The sequence below is a fragment of the Lampetra planeri genome, chromosome 4 (assembly GCF_965212315.1).
Source record: "Lampetra planeri chromosome 4, kcLamPlan1.2.h2, whole genome shotgun sequence".
NCBI lineage: Eukaryota > Metazoa > Chordata > Hyperoartia > Petromyzontiformes > Petromyzontidae > Lampetra > Lampetra planeri.
The window spans coordinates 18,272,399-18,296,203 of NC_136110.1; the positions used below are offsets into that span (position 1 = coordinate 18,272,399).

Sequence of the window (23,805 nt, forward strand, 5' to 3'; positions counted from 1 at the left end):
CAATTTCTTCTTCTGCTGAAAGTCCTGCATCTCTTGCCAGTTCTCCTGGCATCTTCCGACGTCACCTAATTCTTCTGTCCACATCGATCCCCCAGGCTGTGCATCTTGTTTTGGCGTTTTCTACAGCAACTTGGCTCAAATCATCACGAAGCTTGACAAATTCATGCTCCAAAGATTCAAGATCATTTGCTGCTTCCTTGAAATTCATAGTAGGATCCTGTAAGCGCTTCTGAACACGATCAATTTTTCCAAGAATGACATTCCAGAAATGTAATAAAACTATGAAGTTTAAATTTTATACGCATGCCTGTTCTGCATCACTTCTGGTTTCAGGCGTCATAGTTACGTCCTCCGATAATTTGTCTAGCAGCCCTACTAGTTCATCCAGTCCTTCATAGATAGCTTTAACAGCTTCTGATCGTGCACTCCAGCGTGTTTTAGGCCGTCGTAGTTTCCGCCACCAAAAAACAGGCCAGTGACTAAGGCTGAAAGACTGCGCCTGTCTGTTGTTTGGGACGTTCTTCCATGCAAGTTCTTAATAGGCGAGCGTACCAAAATGTAATTACATGACATGTAGGCTGTGTGTGGCGGGATATATAAACTTTTAGGTTGAGGTGTAGATTTGTGCAGTAGTTTCAGGCTGCCGTGCCGGCCGCAATAAGTTATAATGTAACGTTGTAAGCCTCATTTTGGCGCCCCTTTACCTTGGCGCCCGGGGACATATGTACCCCCCTGCCCCCCCCTAGCTACGCCTCTGTCTTTTCCCCCCGAATACTAACCGTGCCAAGGCCATTTGGTGCCTCTAGGTAAACGAAAACGCAGCATTCACCCTGGATAAACGCACTGCCAAATTCATGACACGGATACTAGATTTGTATTTTAAAATGCACCGTTATTAACCTTGAACGGTACCCTGAACCATCAGCAACAGCTTAACCCAGGCCCGACTGTTACACCACGGCGCACGTGTTTTTTGCGGCTGTCCTCTCCAGCTCCCCGTTGAATTTTCGCGACGTGCCGTGTTGTTCGGCACAAAGGGACACCTGGGTACTATTCCTGACCCAGGTGCCTTTCTGCGCAGAGTTTGTGTGCTCATTTTACAGTATGAATGAGTGTATGAGCGAGTCGAGTGTGCATGTTCTTCCCTTGTTCTGCATAGCTTTACTCCGGGTTCTCCGGTTTCATACCACTGCTAAATAAACCACAATTTAACTGGCATTTCCAAAACATCCCAACGTGGCAGGACCCTTCTGAAAATGACTTTGGACTCAAGAGTGGGTATCCTGAGTGAATAAGTACAGTACTGTAGTTACTATAAATACAGCTGGCGGGGCAAAACGTCGGACATTGTGCCGAAAAACACACGGCACAACCACCAATTACCAAGTTTGGCAAATTCGAAAATTACCCACAAATCACTCATTTGGGATCACACAGCAGCAATCGTCACCCCCTACCAGTGGATGTCCGCTCGTAGGCGACGTGCCGAGTCACTTGGTGCCACACAGGGACAGCTTCCACTGGGAGTGGCCCTTCCAAAGGTGTCGAGATGAGGTGTGGGATGTTAAGTGCTTGTATATGCTCCGGCGTACGGGGGGGGGGGCAAACACAACTCACGATCCACCTCACTCTCAACCAGCCAGCTCACCCCTCACCCAACGTGTCGTTCACAGTGCTCTCACAGCCCTGCCTATGGACGAGTGTTTGTTGTGTGACCATGAAGCCAGCACCGGTCTGTTCATACACCGACACACGCTCTATCCCAAGCCAATAGAATGGCTCTGATCACGAGTTAACTTCACTCGCAGTGCCGCCCTGCAACACACTTACAGTGCACATTTACTGTGGTCTGTTTACATCTGGTACTTCATATTGTGTTCAAATATGCCAAAGCTGCTGACCCGTCCACAAAATGCAAATTGAGTTCTGAACATAAAATCACGTTTAATAAAGAATTTATTTATACAATTGATTTGTTGCCTTTCCGTCTTGATTAAAGGAGTGGTACAGGTACAGATCTTCACGATGACCAAAATCAAATTCCCCGTTGCTCAAACCACAAAAATACTGCTAGATTACATCACCACGCTCTCCCGAGACGTCTGACCAACGTGGAAGAGTAGGCCAAATATTCTGTACAGGGGGCTCCATGGAGCTCCCTCTAGTGGAAACACTTCCGCCAGGAGTGACATGAACGAGCATTTGCAAGGCTGCGCCTTCACCTCTCGATGTCATCTCGGCCAGGGTAAGCACTGTTCAAAAGGGTGAGCCACTCGCACTGTCCACATCTTAAAAGACTTCCCCGGTGAGCACGGAGTGAGCACAGAGCGTCCAGGTCAGGGGCACGAGTACTGTGGCAAGATGTTAACCACCTTACCTGGTATACAGACGGTCGTGAGTTTAACCCGACCACGACGCCTGTATCGTTATAGTTTGCGTGTTCTCCCCGTGGATTGTTCTCTGGGTCCTCCGGTTTTCCCCTTCACAAATATAAACACGTGTATGGAGTATTTTGCTATACATTGCCACACGATAAGCCACATAGTTGAGCTATCATTAGTGACCAGGTCGCTTCTGAAACAGTTACATAGCTCAGCAGATTTTGCCTGGTAAAGTATGTCTAGTTTTTAGTACAGAAAACACTCTTAAAATCCGTCGCAAGACCAGCAGGCAGCGACCATAGAAAGAACCAGAAATGCGTGAAACGGATCAACGCTTAAATGCTTTCTAGCGACACCGCAACACTGTGGACATACTAGCAGCACCATAAAAATAGGGATTCCAAACCTTGAGTCAGTGAGATGGTAACATGAACTCGGGTAAGACCCATTGCTGGGGATGTCACCACTCCCACTGCACGAGCCAATCAACTGCCAGGAAGACAACCCAATGCAAAATGGCCACCGTGATGTGCTTCAGGCGGTCCGTGGCCGAGCGAAGAATATTATTCTTGACTATATTCTTTATTCATACAATATTTGTGGGAAGTTATGTTTTAGTGATTTATCAAATTAATGTATGTAAATTATGAGTGGTTCTCACCAGCCCCAAGTTCTCTCCTAACTATATGGCGCTTCATTGTCTTAACTTACAACCAGACTTTGCACCCTAAGAGTTGCGCCAGGCATCCGTACCCCAGGCCCAGCTCTCAACTGCGCATCTACCGTGCCACCTGGATGGAGCCATCGACGGCACTGAGCGGGATGACCTCGTTAAGTTGAGCGGGATGACCTCATTAAATTGTACGCCTTCGCCAGCCACGTGGATTCTTCAGAAACACCACGCGTGAACTCGGGGAGTTTCCATTCAAAAGGGACCGTCGCGCGACACGTTTACACACGCTTACACGAGCAACCAGTCAACGTCCTGCCCACGCCCAGAATCCCGGTGGACACTGCTGCTTCGGAGGAACAATTTAGAGCTGACGAGAGTTGAGCACACGCAAGAGCTGTCAATGTTTTATCTGTCAGACGACATCAAGGTCAACTCTATAGTTATCATTCGTACAGAACTGCTTAAAAAAACTCTTTTCACTTGCGTTCTGCCGCGCATAGGGGACCGTCAGCTTCTCCTCATAAACAAACTACGCAAAAATCAGATCTTTAGCAAAACAAATTAAAAAAACAAGACACATTTTACAGTTACATTTAAAGCCATTACTGACGCTCTATACACAAAAGCAGGCCGTAACTCGTGAAGCTTCATACACAATCTCGGTTTGTTGGTGGAATGGTCACGGAGAACGCCCCCCATCCCTTATTCCTGCAGGCTGGCGCCTCACTTCTTGTCGGTGCTGATGCCGTACTTGTCTTTCAAATTCTTGAGCTGCTCCTCCTTCTTCTTCGTGTCCAGCTTCTGGAAGGCCTGCACTCCGCAGTCACGGCAAGGCCACTCATTTAAAACCATCAAACAGTGCAGTGCGCACTCACACGTTACCACAAACGGAAACTCGGTTGTTCAGAGACCTGAAAGTCAAAAATGGCTTCCTGCGCAAATGAGCCACATTGAGGCATTGGTGCTCATCTCCTGTTTAAAGCTCTGCAGTCAGTGGTGAAAATTCCATATTCCTATGACAGGGGGGAGTATATCCATAGGACGACTGTTGAACTCCGCACAAAGTGGTAGTAGTTAATTCTATCGACCCTGGAGAGATTATGGGCCGAGTCAACTCCCAACCAGGATTGAACCTCTGGGCAGATACCCTTACTGTGCAAGCCGCACTGCCAGATCTGATCACGTGATGCAGCTGCCAACTAGCGGAAGACCATGGAGATGCGATGGCTGTCCGTCACGCCTCCCGTTACGTGCGCACGCGTGCGAGTGTGTGCATGCGGGTTCGTGTGACGTTCATCTGAACCTGTCCCGGGCCTTCCTTAGGTCGACTCAGCCTCAAATGAGTACCTGATGCAATGTGTAAACATCGCCATTAGTTTTGATTTAAAGCTTTCGTGACTGCAGGGATTCAACTTCTTGGTTCTTTCGGTTAAAGTCACGTAGAAGACAGACGCTGTCGCCTCGACAGACCTGGTTTGCACCTGAGGACGGCTGCTTGCGTTGTGGCCGAAACGTCGTGAGAATTATTTTATTATGTTTTATTTTTATTATTTTATTACTTCCCTTCTACGTGACTTTACCGAAAGAACCAAGAAGATCGCCATTAGTTTGATCTGCTTTTTGTGTGTTAGTTTGTTGTCCTTCCCCCGCACCTCCAATTAGCACGGTTGGCTACGTATGGTGCGAAAGAAGTACAACATACATACACTCGGAAAACAAAGACGGCTGGGCACGGTACTGGCCACGCACCTCCTCGTGTACCATGCCTTCCTTCATAGGTGCTACTCGCTAAAAGCACTTGCCCCAACACCCCGTTCAGGCTATACGGGGGGATCTTTGTCTTGTGTGTGTGTGCGCCATACCCGGTTGGGGTTGTAGTACAGCACCACGAGGTAGCGGTTGCACACGTTGAACCCAGAGAGGTGGTCACACGCGTTCTTGGCGTCGAAGATGTCCTCGTACACCACGTATGCCGTGCCACGCGACTCGGGCGTCGTGCCTCTGCGCCGCGGAGAGGACGTTCGCACGACGTGTTACCTCAACGCACTTTCGCGTACAGGCGCAGCCCTGCAATTCCTCGCAAAAACACCGCTGCTGGGGGAAGGGCCCTCCAACCAGAGGGAGCTCGAGAGAGGCCCCTCTACAGGGTATATTGGCCGACTCTTCTACCCCACCAAACGCGACCTGCTGGTCGACTGCGGTGCACACATTTACACTGCTGGGTGAACAGGTGGCGGGGGCGGAGATCTAAAGATGTGCCAGGAGGTCTAACCGCCGACCTCGGCCCAGGGCAGCGTCCACCAATAGAATCAGAATATCTAAACTGGAGGAATCTGATGAGCTCCAAAGCTCTTTGTCACACACGTTCAGTTGGGGCGAGTAAGAATGTTACAACAATAAAAAAAAACAAGCATCACACCAGACTGTCAATACATGCTGCTAACACCGTACCCCATATCTCAGCCACAACGGCTAGACACCCTGTTACTCAAATTATTCATGCGCAAGGTATTTTGACATAATTCGGAGAAATGAAATTCCACAACTCTGCCCCACGCAATGATTGCAGGACCTGTCGGATGTTGCACTTGCACTCCGCAAGTTTCGTCACCTGTTCTGCAGTTGTGGTGCCGTGCATCTCTCCGCTTGTTATTCAGCACGATGTCCGATGTTTTGCCCCAGTCTAATATAGAATGCACTTAGTGTAACACCATGGGGGGTCCTGATGAAAATTCCATTTGACCTGTGCTGATGAACAGTTTTAAATGAGTCGTAAGAATCGGTACCCAGAGTAAACAACACCTACACAAACATCATCACTTACACTCGGATCTGTCGGATGGCGCCGTACTTGCCGAAGATGTCGTACATCTCCTCGGCAGTGATCTTGTAGGGCAGGTTCCGCACGTAGAGGATGCGGTTCACCTCTGGGGGCAGGCGCACCTGAACACGCACACAGACACCGCGCCTGCTGCTCGTGGTTGTCTTTGTCGCGCTCGTCCAACCCAGGGATACACTCACGACCCAGTCTCGACACTTCTCTTTAAAACACACGGCACGATCTCTCTCTCTCTCCGTCTCTCCATCCACTTGTCTCTCTATCTCCCCGCATCTCCCCCCATCCCGCCTGTATCTCCCCGCGTCTGTCTCCCGGGAGTAATATAGAATAAAGTCTCTCTCTCCCCGTGTATTTCCCCCCTTCTCCCCATGCATCTCCCCCCACCACCACCACTACCCCCACCAACACCCCCACCCCCACCACCACCACCCCCACCACCACCACCCCCACCACCACCACCACCCCCCCCACCACCACCACCCCCACCACCACCCCCCCCACCACCACCACCACCCCCCCCACCACCACCACCACCCCGTGCCGTCTCTCTGCTCACATTCGCGCGTTTCGCTGCTTGCATGGCCATGATGGCGGCGCGCGGTGATGCCGCAGCCGCTTCCTCGTGCCGGGGCCTCGCTTTGACGACGTCACCCGCATGGCGGAAGTGACGACACGACCACCGCCGGATGTGCTCTTGAATCGGATGTGGCGTCACGACCGGACGTGACGTCAGAACTATCCCCCGGCCGGATGTGACGTTTATCGCGCGGCGGACTTGAGGCCGCAGGAAGATGGGAGACAGCGGGGAGACACACAGAGGAGAGACACGCAGAGGAGAGACACAGAGAGGAGACACAGAGGAGAGACTGGGAGACAGAGGAGAGACAGAGGAGAGACTGCGAGACACAGGAGAGACAGGGAGACGCACAGAGGAGAGACGCCCAGAGGAGAGCCAGGAGGAGACACACAGAGGGGAGACACAGGAGAGACAGGGGGAGAGAGAGACAGAGGAGAGAGACAGAGGAGAGAGACAGAGGAGAGAGACAGAGGAGAGACACAGAGGGGAGACACACAGAGGGGAGACACACAGAGGGGAGACACAGAGGAGAGACAGAGGAGAGGCACACAGGGGAGACAGAAGAGAGGCTGGGAGACGCACAGAGGGAGACAGAGGAGAGACACAGGGGGGAGAGACACAGGGGGAGACACAGTGGACAGACACACAGGGGGAGACACACAGAGGGGACACACAGAGGAGAGATACAGGGGGAGACACAGAGGGGAGACAGGGGAGACACAGAGGAGAGACACAGAGACAGGGGGAGATACACAGAGGAGAGACACAAAGGAGAGACGGGGGGAGACACAGAGGAGAGACATGGGGAGAGACACGGGAGAGAGACTGGGATACACACAAGGGGAGACACAGGGGAGACACAGGAGAGACTGGGAGACACAGAGGGGAGACACAGAGGAGAGACAGGGGGAGACACACAGAGGAGAAACACAAAGAGGAGAGACGGGGGAGACACACAGGAGAGACAGGGGGAGACACACAGAGGAGAGACACACAGAGGAGAGACGGGGGAGACAGAGGAGAGACACAGGGGAGAGACAGGGGGAGACACAGAGGAGAGACACAGGAGAGACAGGGGGAGACACAGAGGAGGGACACAAAGGAGAGACGGGGGGAGACAGAGGAGAGACATGGGGAGAGACACGGGAGAGAGACTGGGATACACATAAGGGGAGACACAGAGAGGGAGACAGAGGAGAGACACACAGAGGAGAGACTGGGAGACACACAGGGGTAGACAGAGGAGCGACAGGGGGAGACAGAAGAGATACAGGAGGAGACACAGTGGAGACAGGGTGAGACAGGGAGACCCAGAGGGAGAGACACGTGGAGACAGAGGAGACCCGTACAGCGCAGAGACACGGGAAGATAGGGAGACCCACACAGGAGAGACACACGGGGAGACCCATACAGGGGACAGACATAGGGAGACCCACACATGGGGAGAGACACGGGGCGACAGGGAGACCCACACAGGGGACAGACACGGGGGGCAAGGGAGACCCACACACGGGTAGATACACAGGGAGATCCACACAGGTGGAGACGGGAGAGATACGGGGAGACCCAAACAGGAGGAGATAGGGAGACCCAAACAGGGGGAAACACCGACAGGGGAGAGACACGGGGAGGCAGACAAACGCACTCAAGTTGCTTTATTCAAGCGGTTTATTCGAAATCGCAGGTTGACGTTTGCGGCTTATTCGCAGAAGAGATTCAGATTTGAGACGTTAATTTCCACACTTGACGCATTCATCCACACACAATATAACAACCATCGTTCACCACTAAATGGCAGTGACATCAACCCCGGCGCTTGTGCCAGTTTAGGTGCACTTTGAGGCTACGTGAAGTGTATATACACCTATATATTTGGAGTTTGCGTGTCCTCTCTCCCCGTGGTCACGTGGATTTTTCTCCGGATCCTCCGGGTTTTCCTAACATTTAGAATCAACATCATGCGTTTAGAGTATTTGGCTGCTATTCATGTCCACATGATCAGCCACTTCATTGGGCTATCATTTGTGAAAGCCAGGTCACTTCTGAAAAAGAGCAACATAGCTCAGTGGACCTTCCCTGGTAAAATAAGAAAAATGATTTAAATTTAAAAAGAACATCTAAACCCTGCGGGAATGCGCATGAAATCGAGGACCGGGGGGGGGGGAGGGACTCCTGACATTATCCCTTGGAGAGGCATGAGGTGGCCGCTGCTCCCGGGGATTAACAATAATGACAAGAAATAAAATGTAATTCAATTAAAATAAATTACGACGTTTCGAACACAACACAAGTGATCATCCTCAGGTGGAAATGGGGTAAAACACACCAAGGGAACACACGGGGACACCAAACAGAGAACGGTAAACTGCACGGAGGCAAACAACAAGATGGGAGACGAGAACTCAACAAACCTTAGAAACACAATGTGATGCAAAACCAGTCGACCAACAACATAGAAACTACCACGTATTTCAAAAGACTGCTAAATTTCGTGTTCAACTTCTGGGCTGAACATACCAACGCAGACAGAGTGAACATATACGAGGTACAAGGTAGCAGAGATACATACAGAGAAGAACACACGGGGAAAGATGCTTAAATTTTCTTTAGTTACATTTTATTTTATTTCTACATACGTGACTTCACCGAAGAAACCAATGAGTACAGTAATTTCAGCAGTCACGAAAGCTTCAATCCTATGTTAATGACAAACTCACTTCGGGTTCTGTTTGGGTACATTCTCTCCCCCCGCTTCCCTAACCTTCCCCACCCATAAAATACCGATCGTTGCCCCCTATGTGAGTAGGGCAGTGAGCCCAGCAAACTTTCCCGGTCCCTACTCCGAGGTCACGTGGCCCCAGGTTTGTCGTTCGCGAAGGCTTCTCTACTCCCCCTTCAACGTTGCTCGTGCTCTGTATTGGGTTCTTGTTTAATACTTTTGTTTGAATATATTATGTTAATGATCTAATGTATTTTTTTTATCGAATCATTCGTGCAAATCGCTTCCGAAAATGCATTAGGATTTGTAATGCGTGCAGATTGCCAGCAATTTCCCAATCTCGCGGTCCTATTCTAGGATGTTTGGCCAACTCCTTCGATATTCGCTCTCTTATCACAACCCTAGCTCTGCCTGGACTAAACGACAACACGATAGGGGGATTTTCTGTACCCTGGCCGCAGGCTTTACAGACCGGGCAAGACTTGGCCCTTGAACCTGTAGCGGAACTTGACGTCGTGCATGGGGGGCAAGATGCCCAAGCCGGCACGAGCGTTGTTTAAGGGAGGAGGTGCGACCCCGGGGTCCAAGAGCTCTAGGTCGTAGTTCCACAGCAGCATGGTGACCACCAGCTTAATCTCGTTTATGGCGAAAAACCGTCCGGGACACAAGCTCTTCCCCATGCCGAACGGCATGAGGTATGGGGAGAGCCGGCGACCGTTCTGGGTGAACGTGGTCTTCTCCTTGAGGTTCTCGCCCAGGAAACGGTCAAACTTGAACTCCTAGGGTGCATGGGTGGGGTGGCCAAAATTCAGACCTTTTAGACATCATTATTTGTACGATAGATTTAGGTGCATAAACTCTCCAAAGCTATTATGGACCATGGCAGCACCACATCATTGCTGGGGCGGATAGACTTTGGGCGTGACGTGTCCCATCGCATCACAGCCGTTAATGCTTTTTCGACTGAAAAAACGTGGCAGTGCTTCGTGCACTGCTCTATGATCCCGGCGGTCTGAGTTTTATTTCCAACCGCGAGTGGCGAGTGACATTAGAATCTTGGGCCCCTCCGCCACGCATTCCCTTCACCGTCCCTCACTGGCCGGCGTGGTGAAGTACGGTCAAATAAGTCCCATGACCTTCACACAGCAGTGGATTGACAAAGCAAGTAAGTTATCTAACCGTAATTGCCGCAGGGTTTACACATGATGGCCAGATGGGCAGTTGACCAGTTTGTAAACGGACGCTGCACGCTGACAGGATAGGATAAGTGTGGAGGGAGGGAGGGAGGCTCACCGTGGGGTCCGGGTAGATGCTCAGGTCAAAGTGCATCATCTTTGGGTAGAGCGCCACCATGTCACCCTTGCGCACGAGCACACTGCACCCCGAGTCCAGTTTCAGCGTCACGTCCTCCTTGGTCTGGCGGACGATCATGGAGGCGCTGGAGAGGCGCAGGGCTTCGTTGACTATGCTGTCTGTCGAGAGGGAGGGGGACGGACGAGGTATGACACAGAGCTGGCCTCTGCAGAATCAACTCCCGATTACCTGCAACTCGCCATGACCCATGCGTGCACTGTGCAGCTTGCATGGTAACCGCGCTCACCCGCGCCCTGTGCGCGCACACTGGCTCTATGTTCGTGTCGGTCGATGCAAAGGTTCAGGTAAGGCCCAAGATGTGACATGAATAAATAAATGTGATAATCCATAGGCAAGTGATGTTACATAAAACACCATTTTTGGGGCAGTGACCTGGCCCAACGGTCGACCAATGGCCACTTGCCGCGGAGGTTCACGGTTCGAATCCGGCAGGCTGCCCTGGTGCGGAGAGCACTCACGGAGGACGGTCATCTTGTTGAGCTGCTCCCTCGTGATGATGAAGGCCTTGCCGTGCACCCGAGCCTCGTGGCCCAGCAGCTCCTCTAGCTGAGCGCGCACTGCCTTCAGTGCGGGCGCGCTCCTGCACGACACGCGGACACAACCGCACGCACAACGCTTACCACACAAAGGCAAATATCCCCCGTGTAGCCTGAACAGACTGTTGGGGCAATTGCTGTTAGCGAGCAACAATAAAGGTCGACGCTGCACACGAGGCGGTGGGTGGCTAGCACCATGCCCGGCCGCCTTTTTCTGCCCAGTTGCGATGTTTCCACATCGCACCACGTACTTATTTGAGGCTGAGTTGACCTCGGGGAGACCCAGGACGGGTTCAGATAATCGTCACTGATGTTGGCCGTGAGCAGGAATTGAACTCGGGTCTCCGGGTTCGTAGCACAGTGCAGCGCTAACCGCTACACTACGACACCGGCCGCACACACGCACAGATCAGCGCGGAGCAGCATTGGCCCTCCCTGAGGCTCCAGCGCCGACCCCGATGGTCCTTCCTGGCAAAGCAACCCCAAAGCGAACTAACTTCCTAGCGGCTCATCCCAGTAAAGCCCACAAAAAGAGCTCCTGTCCTAGGGGTTCCTGCTGACAGAGCCCCCCCAGGTGAACTCCCTTCCTAGGGGTTGGATGACGTGAGTCCGTGAATGGTCGATGAACCCAATCTGGTCGCGAAAGAACCAGCTGTTGCACGAGGCCATTGACAGAGGAGTTGGGAATTCTTGCTTTGTAGACCTCTCTCCTCTCTGCATCGGTGGTTCTCCTCTGCTTTAGTCGCCTCCATGACCCTTGGAAGAGCAGATTGATCTCCACCGGGAGAAGTGTTTGCACGCAGGGGTCGGCGTGGCCTCGTCTCACCAAAGGTTGCAGACCCGTTGGCTACCTTCACCTGGTTTTGTCCACTAGGCAAGACGGTGTACTGCAGTGTGGCCTCTGCCACAGCTGACATCTGGGAACCGGGAGCGACCAAAGATGGCAAACCACTGGGAGAGCGCTACTGTTCCACTTTCAGGAGGCATGACCCCTACCCGACACACCCCATACTTACCCTCCGTCTGTGATACACGGGATACCGCATCAGCGCTAAATAGAAATCGCCTATTACAGAGCTGACCACCGCGGCGTGTCGGGGGGGATCACGGGATCTGTCATCTTGCCCCCCCCCCCCCGCCCCCGCACCCCCCATGTCACCATGGGTTACAGGTGTCCTGCTGTACGCATCCCGACCCCAGACACCATTGCATGGCTTCTCTCATCTCCACAGAGGAACTATTCAATCAGCTGCCTTTCAAATGCTATGCTCGAGAAGAAAATAAATATGCAAAAAAAAACTCCACATCGTTGTTGTTTTTTTACACATCCCATGAGCCACATGACCTACAGGGAGTGCCTAATTTTAGCAGCGTTGGCTCAACACAAGCAAAACTCTGGACTGGTTTATAAATGCAGTGGCTCATCATCAAAATCTGGTTTGACGGATATGCGAAGGAGATTTTACTGTCTCATTATTCAATTTGTACAAAAGAAGAAGATTCGTTCGAAAATTAAACCAATTCCAAATGTTACCGGAGCAAGTAGAAGAGAGTCCAGAAGGTTGCCGGCAAAGAGTTGGCTTGGGAGGCCCACATCATGATGAAGTGCGTGCGAGCCTTGTCCAGTTTCCCCAGCAGGGGCGAGCCCTCAAACAGATTCGCCCTCTGCACGATGAGAGCCGCCGGTTCCACCATCGTGCCGGGCGCCACCTTCCCGAGCGCCGTCTCCAGCGCCTCGCGCCCTCGCCTCGCCGCGGGCATCATCCACAGCGGCACGCCGGCCACCAGGAGGGGGAAGGCTCGGTCGAAGTCGTTGAAGCTCTTGAGCAGCTCGGCGAGCAAGGACTCGGCGTCGAACATATTTCGGCCGAAAACGGTCTCGACGCTGGCTCGGAACATGGTGCGCCTGCAGAACTCGTTCAGACCCTCCTCCTGCCAGCCGTAGCCGCCAGCACCGCCGGCACCGCGAGCGCCAGCATCCCTCACAGCACGACCTGGGGGTCGGCGTAGAGACGAATGTCAGCACTGGTACGGGCCACTAGTGATAGGTGAGACCGGGTGGAACACGCCATGGGTACAAATATAATTTAACTGAAATCTTCACACTCGTTAGATATTATATTCTGTGTGCGTAGCCAACCGTGGCTAATCGGAGGTTCTCGCAGCAGCAGCAGTAGCAGCAATATGGTTCAGGCGCGAGATGCCAGCGTCGAGGTCTGCTGCTGGCCACGATGAGAGGGCTTCAGGAGAGAGTTCGTGTCGTTTTGCGGATCCTCCTCCATTAATGGAGTGCATACCACAGTGGATTTACTACGTGGTCCATAGTTCAGGTTGGATCACCACAATCACACTCTTGTGGCTTGTTTTGAATCTATATCTATGTATCTCTATGCATCTCTGTGTATCTCTATGGGTCTCTATGGGTTTGCTATACGATCCAAAGTTTGAGTTGCATGGCCACAATTGCACTCTTGTTTTAATTGCATGTATCTCTATGTAGCTCTGTGAGTCTCTATGGGTCTCTACGTGTCTCTATTGGTTTACTATATGGCCCACAGCTTTGGGTTGCATGGCTAAAATCGTACTACTAGTGGCTTGTCTTTATTATGACAAATACTAATGGTGCAGTTTCGCTTGGTGTACTGTGGGGATTTTGAAGGCAGTGCCTGGTTCGCCGTATCGTACTGCGACACGCTCGGGCGCTTGAGGACAGCGTCAGGGAAGGAGAACGAACGACGTCCAGCAACAGTGGAAAAGTGCGCAGGGTGGCGTGGAGCGGTGCTCCCTTAGAATTCCGACCGCGACTGCCGAGACCAGGAAAGGTTTGGAGAACACGCCTGCTCCGTTTAGACATCGCACCGACCGTGAATAAACGTTACGTGGGCTTCGGCAGGACACGTAGCCGGAAGGGATGACGGTCGGCGGTCGAGACCAACAACGGAACGGCAGCCAAAGGAGGAGAAATACGCACGCTGAGTTGGAGCGATGAAATCGGCTCGCGTGCGGGCGCTAGACAGATTGTGACGTGGTGAGAGACGGCGGCGGCTTAGGGAGGCCTTCATCCAGCAGTGGACCGAGCATGTTTTTTTGCAAATATGACGCCTTTATGGACACCCTACAGAATATCCTCTTGATCTGAAAGATTGGCGGCCTCGTCACAAGGCACCTCCACCAGCACTCCGCCAAGCCCCTCCGTACCTGCCACGAGGTAGTTGTGCAGGTTTCCCAGCATGCTCTCGGTGAGCAAATGCAGCTCGGTCCCAGTCAGAGTCTTCCCGAAGATGTCGTGGATCTCCTCGATCGTGACGTTGTAGCGAGGGTCAAAGAAGTCCACGATGCCGAACACCTACTTGCCAAGGCCACGGCACAACGGAGGGCAAGGCTCGCATCGACATTAAAAAAATGCATACACAGGTGGTGTGTGGAGTTGTGTGTGGTACACAGGTGGTGTGTGGAGTTGTGTGTGGTAAATAGGCGGTGTGTGGAGTTGTGTGTGGTACACAGGCGGTGTGTGGAGTTGTGTGGTACGGAGGTGTTGACCGTGAGCGGTAATCGAACTGGGGAAGCCCGGTTCGTAATGCAGCGCGCTAACCGTTATACTACCGCTCCCCACACACAGCACACAGACACGCGGACGCGCGGTGTAAAGTGTGCTCACAGTCCTGGCGATTTTCTGACCAAACTTCTCGAAGTCCAAGGCGCGATCGTTGCGCAGGAGGGTGCCGTAGGAGAAGGGGTCGCAGATGAAGGTGGTGTAGGAGCCCGCGATGAGGCACGTGAACACCTCGCCGTACCGCGCCTGCTGCTCGCGCAGGAACGCCAGCGGCTGGGCTCCGAAGCGCAGAGCCGAGCCTAGGTACGGGACCCAGTTGCGCACGAGCGGGGCCTCCTCCGCACGCCTGGGGACACAAAGGCAAAAGCTCCATCCCGGGTAGCCTTTGCCAATATATTTGGTGGGGCAGGGGGGGGCGGCCGCTTAGCGAGCACCCAAGGAGAAGGCCGGCCTACGGTGCACTCGGATGACTTGGGGGTGAGTGGTGCGGTTAAACCCACGCCCGGCCGCCTTTGTCTCCCCGGTGGAAATGTGTACACATTGCATCAGGTACTCATTTAAGGCCGAGTCGACCTCGGGGAGGCCCAGGGACCGCTTTGGATATTCGTCGCTGATGTTGGCCATGAGCCCGAATCAAACTCAGGATTCATCTCCGGATTCGTGGGATCTTTGTGCACGTAGTGTCATCTCGCTTATCTTTCCCTCGCCATATCTCTCTCTCGCGACCCATACTGTATTATTATTCCACGTTGATGTTTAAGTCAGATCGCGTGAGAAAAATGTGTGTGGTAAAACCTCTTCCACCTGGCACAACCAATTCGCGAAGTTGACTGGAGGACATTTTCCGATTTCTGGCAGCTGCTTGATGATGCTGGCTGTAGCTCCCGGCGAGAGGTCCGAACCCAATTGATAAACACGCGCGGATCACTCTCCAATCGCGCGATTACAGGTGCGGCCATCTGGAACGCTCTTCCTTCTGATATTAGGAAGCCACTTGAGCTATGCATTGTTAAATAATCTCAGTTGAAAACTAATTTCTTAAGAACTGCTTTTTATGTTGAGTTTGTTGTCCTTCCCCCGCACCTCCGATTAGCATGGTTGGCTACGTAAGGTGCAAAATAAGTTCGACATGCGTACATACTTACACACTTTATATTTAAATAAATGACTGTCACCCATAGCGTATTTATAGAAATTGTATTTAAAACACGTCAAACAGTGAACTGCACTGTCAAATATAACGATAATAAAATAATCTTCCATATAAATAAAGACCTCAATCTCTATGTCTCAAAAAACCTGTAGGGTACTTCCCGACAAGGTAGAAAGCAGAAATGTGGTACACATCTCGCTTTTAGTACACAAACAATAACAGGACAAATATGAAAAAGATTTTTCTTTTAAGGCCCAAATCTCGATACTAAGTGCCCCCTAAAACATGTTTGATCGTGGTTTTATCCAGATACCGTTCGAAATAGTGTGGGTTTTTTCGATTGATAGAGTGTCAACTGACAAATAAAATTAAGGCGAGAACCATTGTTCTTTCTTTTATTGTTTTTGAGATATTTCGGATTCAAGCGGTTTTGAAAGAAAAAGAATCCGTATTTTATTATGTTCAAATCTTAATTATTCAAAAACTGTAAAAGATAGCATAGCTTGCCCTCATAGACGATTAAGTTAAAAACTATTTGTTGAGAATAGGTTTTCCCCTTTTTTCTGGTAACAAAACAGGTGTTCAGATGTTAAAACACCAAACTGAAACATTTTACAAGGAATCATGTCTGCATTAACCACAATACTTGTGGTCAGAATGCAAGCAAAAAAACATACTCTGATAATATATGCATTGTCTTTGAAACTGATTGGTCCACACCAGAGACAGCTTTTTTTTGAGCCTAGTCTCAAACGGTATTAGACCAGAGGACGCCAAAAGGCGTTTTGTTGCCAGAAAAAAGGGGAAAACCTATTCTGAAATTTTGATTCTTTGTAATAAAAAAGAACGAAATATTTAAATCAGGTGGTTTCCGATGGTTACGTTTTTAAATAAAAGACGTTGAATCAAGTCAACAATTTTTGTGTTTTTTTGCGGAAAAATACAAATGTTTGAAGTCGTTGTCAGTGTCTGTAGATACAAATTATAAAAAAGCATCAATTTAATTATTATATTTATTTCAAACTTTTGCCTGGCGAAGACAGGCTTTATGAACTAATTTAAAAATAAACACATACACCAGTCAACTGCACTGTCAACAGAGGAAACACATCTCATTCATTTCTGAGCCTTTACTAAATGCACTTCCTGGGAATTGTCAACCAGAAGTGAGTGAAGCTGACTGAACAAACCACACGTGAACCACACTTTGCAACCTCCGACATTTTTCTTTTTCAAAGTGAACCTTGCAAATGAAGGGCCACTCGTTGCAATGGCGAGCGCGTCCTCTCCCTACGTTCACTCGGAGGAAATTATTTGCTGAATATGACGATTAGCACTTTCGTGCAGTAATTGGAAAATCGTGCTTGACGCCTGGCACTGATGTAGTCACGTAATGTCACCTCATCCTTTGTAGGCGGGCATTTTCCTACTTTGTAAAATGTAAGCACATGCACCATGAATTAAACTTTGCAATGGTGGAACAATATCATGTCAGTATAGGCAATGCATGCATGTTGGCAGTTGCGTGGGTTTGTTTGTATGTATGTGCGTGTATTTTAAGGCTGCGTTGGCTGGGTCATGTAGCCCGCATGCCCAGCCACCGCATGCCGAAACAGCTTTTGTTCGGCCGGATCGAGGGGGCTAAATGGGCGCGGCACGGGCTAGAGAAGAGACGGAGTGATGTGGTACAGGAGGACGTGGAGCTGAGTGGACTTGCCGATGACTGGTATCAGCGGTGTCAAGATCGGCCTCTGTGGAGGAGGCTCGTGAAGGACGCTACTGGGCAGTTGGAGGCAGTCGCCCTCCAACAACAACGGAGGGCGGAGGAGCGACGCTCACAACAACGAGCGGAGCGCCGGGTGGCTAAAGCACAGCATGTTGGCACAGTAGGGGGCATAGATGGTGCATCAGCCAGTCATCTCGGTCATCTCAGTCAGTCGACCCGTGGAACCTGGGTCTGCCCCGTGACCTCCTGCCAGCGGGCGTTCGACACTTCACGTGGCCTCAAGGTGCACATGGCCTGGCACAATCGTCGCGATTCCGCCACTTAGTGGCGAATTGCGGTTGTTGTTGTTGTTGTATTCCCGCTCATGGACAACACCAGTGACGATTTTCTGAACCGGTATTGGGCCTCCCCTAGGTCGACTCAGTCTCAAATGCGTATCTGGTGCGATGTGTAAAAATCGCCACTGGGGAGACAAAGGCGGCCAGGCATGGTGTTGGCCACCCACCCCCTCATGTGCCGTACTCGCTAATAGCATTTTCCCCAACAGTCTTTAAAGGCTATACGGAGGATCTTTGTATTTTCGTAGAAGTTACGTATGTAGAAACATGAATGATGTCACTACTGTGCTGAGACACTACCAGGTGATGACGGGTACTGCAGGTGGAGAGCGCCACGGTGTCACTGAGGTCGCGTCAGGCCGTGACACTGCGTGAACCCGATAGGGCACGTGACCGGACGAAGGGGGGCCAGGGGACCTCAGATGGGGGCGCTGTAGTCACGTGGTAAGGGACCTGGACCTTCCCGAAGGTTCGGGAAGGGGGCGTGGCCGAGGGCGGAGCCGGCCACGCCACAGCCGTTATAAGCCTCATTGTGCGAGAGAGCAAAACTCAGCCAAAATCCCCCTAAACTCAGCCAAAAGCCCCCTTCATATCTGCATCTCTAGTTTCTCCCCCCCCCCCCCGGCATTTCCTTGCTCGTTTCCTTATCCCTCTAGCAGCGCTCCACTCCCCCTACCCCACACCTCCTTCTCTATCTCTCCTCCCTGGCTCCTCCCCCGTTTCTTACCTGTATAGCCTCTTGTTACAGCAGCTCTTTTGCCCACTTAAGCAACTGTTTCTTGCTGTGGTTGTCCCACCTGTTGACGGACGCTTGTGTTGCGCCCGAAACGTCGTGATTTATTATTTTATTTCTATAATTATTTCTATCATTTTTATTATTTATTATTTATTTTTACCTACGTGGCTTTACCGAAAAAACCTAAGAGAATGAAGACGCAATCTACGGTCATCAAGTCTCTGATCTCCGCTCGAGGACCAGGCAGCCTGTTAGCCTGTCCTGGTCCCGTTATGTAGTTATCCCTCCAAGTGTTAGTTAAATTAGGAACGGTGGTCACCACCTTATATAGTTGTTCGAGTTGTCTGTTGCGTTGTTTAATAAAGTGTTGCCTCCAAGTTTAAGTGTGCACCTCAATTGAACCCATTACACATACAATAGAGGTAATGGATGGGTGTGATGGTATGCATCTGCAGTGTACGGCACTCCCATCTTCATTGGCCGTTGTGCAATTTAAAGGAACGCAACCCCGCGTTAAACGAGGACTTGCTGTATCATAAAGATAAACTATACGTACAGATGTACACGTATGTAAGTATATATGTTGAACGTATACAGGGTGCTTAAAAAACGTTAACACTTATATGGGACTATCGTTTTTAATGGAAAAAAGAACGGATAACACACTGTAACATGATAACAAATGTATGCTAATAGCTTCAACAAGTCAAAGAGTCTCCATTTGTTCGCCATCATTGTCAACACATCCCTGGAATCTTCTCCAGGTGGTCTCCAGAGCCCGGAGGCACATTTCTTCTGGTATTGTTGCAAATTCTCGGAAGTGTTAAACTAAAATTTAAGCACCCACCCTGTACATATGTGGTGGTCATGATTGACACACACGCGCCACAACCAGGGGGAGGGGTAGGAACCGGTCCGGACCAGTCGGGCCAACGGCGGTTGGAACCCCTCTAAGGGGAGGGGGCTGGCAGGAGCTACGATCCCCCAGAACCCCGCCCCTCAGGGAGAAAGAGTATATAAGGCGGGTCCCTGAGAGCGCGAGTCAGTCCGTCTCAAGCCGAAGCCAGAAGCCGCCTGAAGAAGAAGAAGACCCTGGACCCCAAGCTGCTGACGTCCTTCTAAGGGCCGGGGCTCAGTGCGGTGCCAGTGGTCGTGGGGTTAGGACCCTGAGGTTCCCTCGGCCTGATGCCCTTGTGAGGGCCAGGTCCGGACGGGCCAGTGGTCAGGGACCCACTGGGCCAGCGGTGGGTCAGCCTCCCCTAGGTTTAATTAGCCGGAGGGCTGAAGTAGGGAGAGTTGTAGGTATGATAGCCCGGAGGCTGTATCTCCCCAGGTTGTGGGTGAAAGGGGCCATTACCCCTTTGTGTTAGGGATTAGTGTAACTGTTTGGTGAAATAAAGCGTGTTGCCTCTACGAAGACTCCGTCTCCCTCCAAGAACATTGCACATATGCAGAGATCATTCACTGCCAGGAGGCCGTGAGGCTGATGGGATGTGTTGAGAGACACAGGTGTTTGAAGGAAGACAAACAGCTGGGCAATGGACGTTGCTGTTCTGCTGCCCTCTGCTGCCCACCCTGTATGCTGAACTTATTTCGCAACCGCACGTAGCCGACCCGTGCTAATCGAGGCGTGCGGCGCGCGCCTGTGGTTCCGTCCGGTGGGTCGCCCGTCCTAGCGTGGTTCGCCTCAGCCCTGGTGAGATTGGTCGCCGTGGCACGACAGAAAATTGAGTCCGCGAAATTTCGGGATCTGGCATGGCGTAAGCAAAAGAAAACCTGCGCTCCGAGATTCATACAATATATATCACGTGGACACTGTCTTGAGATGGAACGTCGGGGTTTGGTGACAGCTAGTCGAGAATGCCTTGGATACGATCACGAGATCGACCCAACAAGTTCCTGGTTCTGGTTTCAGATGAACGGGCAGGCAGTCGTCATCCTTTGGGTTGTGGAAACTGGCTCAGTGTGCATGGGGCCTGATAAGTCGCGCCCGGCTGGCAGGAAGCACCACGACCACCACCCAACGTGCGGATAGAGATCTGCTGAACTCAGGGCTACGGCGGTGGTGGCGTTTCCACTTTGAGGTCAGGAGTCACCGGGCACAGAGCCCTTTCAAGTATGAAAAATAATAAGAATCGGTATTGCACCCTTTCTGCCAAAATAAAACAGGTGTTAAGATGTTCAAAACGCCAATCGATACCCATTCTGGTGAGTGGTGTCTGGTGAGTGGTGAGTGTCTGGTGAGTGGTAGGTGAGTGGTGAGTATCTGGTGAGTGGTGAGTGTCTAGTGAGTGGTGAGTGTCTGGTGAGTGGTGAGTGGTGAGTGTCTGATGAGTGGTGAGTGTCTGGTGAGTGGTGAGTGTCTGGTGAGTGGTAAGTGTCTGGTGAGTGGTGAGTGTCTGGTGAGTGGTGAGTGTCTGGTGAGCGGTGAGTGTCTGGTGAGCGGTGAGTGGTGAGTGTCTGGTGAATGGTCAGTGTCTGGTGAGTGGTGAGTGGTGAGTGAGTGGTGAGTGGTGAGTGAGTGGTGAGTGTCTGGTGAGTGGTGAGCGGTGAGTGTCTGGTGAGTGGTGAGTGGTGAGTATCTGGTGAGTGGTGAGTGCCTGGTGAGTGGTGAGTGTCTGGTGAGTGGTGAGCGGTGAATGGTGAGTGTCTGGTGAGTGGTGAATGTCTGGTGAGTGGTGAGTGAGTGGTGAGTATTGTCTGGTGAGTGGTGAGTGTCTGGTGAGTGGTGAGTGTCTGGTGAGTGGTGGGTTGTGAGTGGTGTCTGGTGAGTGGTGAGTGGTCCCTGTAGCAATGGGGAAGCAGCGTTGACCCGATGCGAAGTCAATGCCCGCCTGGTCACATCCAGCCACCGGAGCCCTCCCCGTGCCACGAAACGAGGCACGATCCCCCTAGGCAGCACGGACCCCCCCCCATCCACACCCTCCCCTCTGGTTGGAAAACGAGCCCGTGAAAGCGCACATCACAGAACTGCTGCTGAGAAGCATTGAAGAGGGACAGCCCCCCCCACACCCCTCCACGCCAGGTGGGCAAACCGCTCAGATCGATAGCTGGAAGCAAACGGTGATGTGTACGCGGGAGAGGGGGGGGGCTTTAGCCAGTGGCGGTCACCAGCGGTGGACATCAACAACTCATCACTGCCAGCAAGGGGGCTTCGAACCCAGGCCTCAGAATATTTCGTCAACGCCGCTGCCCGCAAAAACCACAGCCCACAGCCAGTTCGCGCAGCGTGTTGCAATGGGCTCTGTGTATTTCGGGAACACTCCCCGAGGTACGGTTTTAGACGATTTAGATTAGAACTGTATTGTTACCTACACTTAGCGGATTTTAAGACGCCCTTAATTCACTTTTTGTATTGTAAAGCAAAGGTTGCCGAGGGGGGTGCATCTGATATCCGCTAACCGTATGTGCGTCTCTGTGTGTGTGACCACCAGCCCTCCTGTGGAAGGAGGCTCGTGAAGGACGCTGCTGCGACTGGGCAGTAGGAGGCAGTCGCCCTCCAACAACAACGGAGGGCAGAGGAGCGACGCTCACAACAGCGAGCGGAGGGCTGGGTGGATAAAACACAGCAAGTTGGCACAGTAGGGGGCACAGGTGGTGCATCGGCCACTCATCTCAGTCGACCCATGGCACCTGCTGGGTCAGCCCCGTGACCTCCTGCCAGCGGGCGTTCGACACTTCACGTGGCCTTAAAGTGCACATAGCCTGGCACAAGCCCCGTGGGGACATCACTGCTACTTAGCTGCGAAAGGCGGTTGTTGCCCCATGTCACCTCAAATGACATGGGGCACACGGTGTATGTGTGTATTGCATTTGTTAACACAGTTGCTCCTCAACACAAGAAATCAAGGGGCCCAAAAACGTGAAGCGGTCAGCAACGAACCAGCACTCCCTGTCAACGTCGTAATGCATCGTAAAGAGCGCGACTTGAGCTGAGTTGACAGGGTTCACGCGAGAGGGCGGAGCGGGATTGGATTCGGCAGTGAGTGTCAAACAGGATGCCGTTGTATTCAAATACATTCTTATTATTTACGAGTTCATAATATCTGTCTTCGCCAGGCAAAAGTTTAAAAATATATATAAAAATTAACCTGATATGAATTTTTACAATTTGTATCTCCAGACACTAACAATTACTCCAAACGCTTGTATTTTTCCGCAAAAAACACAAATTGTTGAAACCGCTCAATTTAAAGATTCCGTTCTCTTTTTTAAATTAGAAATTAATTAACTTAATACCCTGGGGGAATCTCTCAGTTTACCTTCAAATTATTCACATTTGAACATCATAAAATGCGGATTTGCTTTCGTTCAAACCCGCTAGAATATCTAAAAAACAATAACAGATAGAACAATGGTTCTGGCTTATTCTGCTTGCCGTTTAACGCTCAAACGAAAAGACTCGCAATCTTATACTTTTAACGAGTTCTGAATTACTTCACGCACAAACATGTTTATGGGGCACTTAAAATCGAGATTTGGGGACCTTATAATAAAAAATCTGATTTTCCCCGTTTGTGTTATAAAAGCTACCCATGTACCAAATTTCAGCTTTCTACCTTGTCGGGAAGTACCCGAGAGGGTGTTTGAGACATACAGATTCAGGTCTTTACTAATATAGATAATAATTATAATTAATTTTCAAATTTTGCCTTGCCAGTGTGTTGGAGGGGGAACCGCTTCTTACCGGCGCCGACCTCCGAAAAGCCACGCAGTGAAGAGCAGAGCCAGAAAGAGGCTGCAGGCCACTAGCAGAGCCATGCTGGGAGACAGCGACACGGCGAGCGCTGCAGTGAGGGCGAACGGCAAGAATGCCGTTGCCTTCACTGCGACCGACACCCCAGGGGCCTCGCTCCGCCCCGAACGCACCCGGTCCCGCCTCCCGCTGGCGGGTGGCCGACTCCCACGCGCCGTGGAGCCGCTTGGGTGCGGGTGATCGTTCTATGGGCGGATCCGAGAGACGTTGGCGACCGACAAGAACTCGGCGGAGGACGTTCATCAAGCAGCGGATTGATCACGTCCGGGATTGTTCATATCACCAGAAATACTCGTAGGTCAAATGTTCAATAATTTCACTTTAATGCAGACGTTAAATGTGTCCCAGCAGTCCCCAAACACCCGCGCTTGTCCGTGGTTGGAGGAGACGCATTTCCTCGAGGGAGACGGAGCCGCTGCAGCCCCTCCCGACATCGCTGCGGGG

At 51.4% G+C, this 23,805-nt stretch overlaps 2 protein-coding genes across 3 annotated transcripts; both read right to left on the minus strand.

Annotated features, from left to right (window-relative positions):
- Positions 1–1,938: 1,938 nt before the first annotated feature.
- Positions 1,939–7,692, minus strand: SF3B6 (splicing factor 3b subunit 6). Of its 2 annotated transcripts, none has more exons than XM_078593379.1 (4): positions 6,450–6,581; positions 5,879–5,997; positions 4,917–5,055; positions 1,939–3,864 (listed from the first exon to the last, which is right to left on the minus strand). In XM_078593379.1, exons 1-4 carry the CDS (start codon positions 6,477–6,479, stop codon positions 3,778–3,780), a joined length of 375 nt encoding a protein of 124 aa, XP_078449505.1. In that variant the 5' UTR covers positions 6,480–6,581; the 3' UTR covers positions 1,939–3,777. The 2 variants fall into 2 exon arrangements, 1 of the variants encoding a protein (XP_078449505.1); XR_013585144.1 differs by having other exon boundaries at positions 3,447–3,864; positions 6,450–7,692.
- Positions 7,693–9,065: 1,373 nt separating this feature from the next.
- Positions 9,066–23,433, minus strand: LOC144717757 (cytochrome P450 7A1-like). The gene is made up of 7 exons (XM_078593380.1): positions 23,293–23,433; positions 14,758–14,998; positions 14,298–14,445; positions 12,634–13,093; positions 11,022–11,143; positions 10,483–10,661; positions 9,066–9,968 (listed from the first exon to the last, which is right to left on the minus strand). Exons 1-7 carry the CDS (start codon positions 23,364–23,366, stop codon positions 9,654–9,656), a joined length of 1,539 nt encoding a protein of 512 aa, XP_078449506.1. The 5' UTR covers positions 23,367–23,433; the 3' UTR covers positions 9,066–9,653.
- Positions 23,434–23,805: the final 372 nt, after the last annotated feature.

Coding starts and splice junctions, on each gene's coding strand:
- SF3B6 (XM_078593379.1), bottom strand. CDS start 6,479: ATGGCCATGCAAGCAGCGAAACGCGCGAAT. Junction 5,998..6,449: donor AAGCAGCGAAACGCGCGAAT/GTGAGCAGAGAG, acceptor GTGCGTGTTCAG/GTGCGCCTGCCCCCAGAGGT. Junction 3,865..4,916: donor TGTACTACAACCCCAACCGG/GTATGGCGCACA, acceptor TGCGGAGTGCAG/GCCTTCCAGAAGCTGGACAC.
- LOC144717757 (XM_078593380.1), bottom strand. CDS start 23,366: ATGGCTCTGCTAGTGGCCTGCAGCCTCTTTCTGGCTCTGCTCTTCACT. Junction 11,144..12,633: donor ACTCTCTTCTACTTGCTCCG/GTAACATTTGGA, acceptor CGTGTCGTGCAG/GAGCGCGCCCGCACTGAAGG. Junction 9,969..10,482: donor GCATCTACCCGGACCCCACG/GTGAGCCTCCCT, acceptor CATGCACCCTAG/GAGTTCAAGTTTGACCGTTT.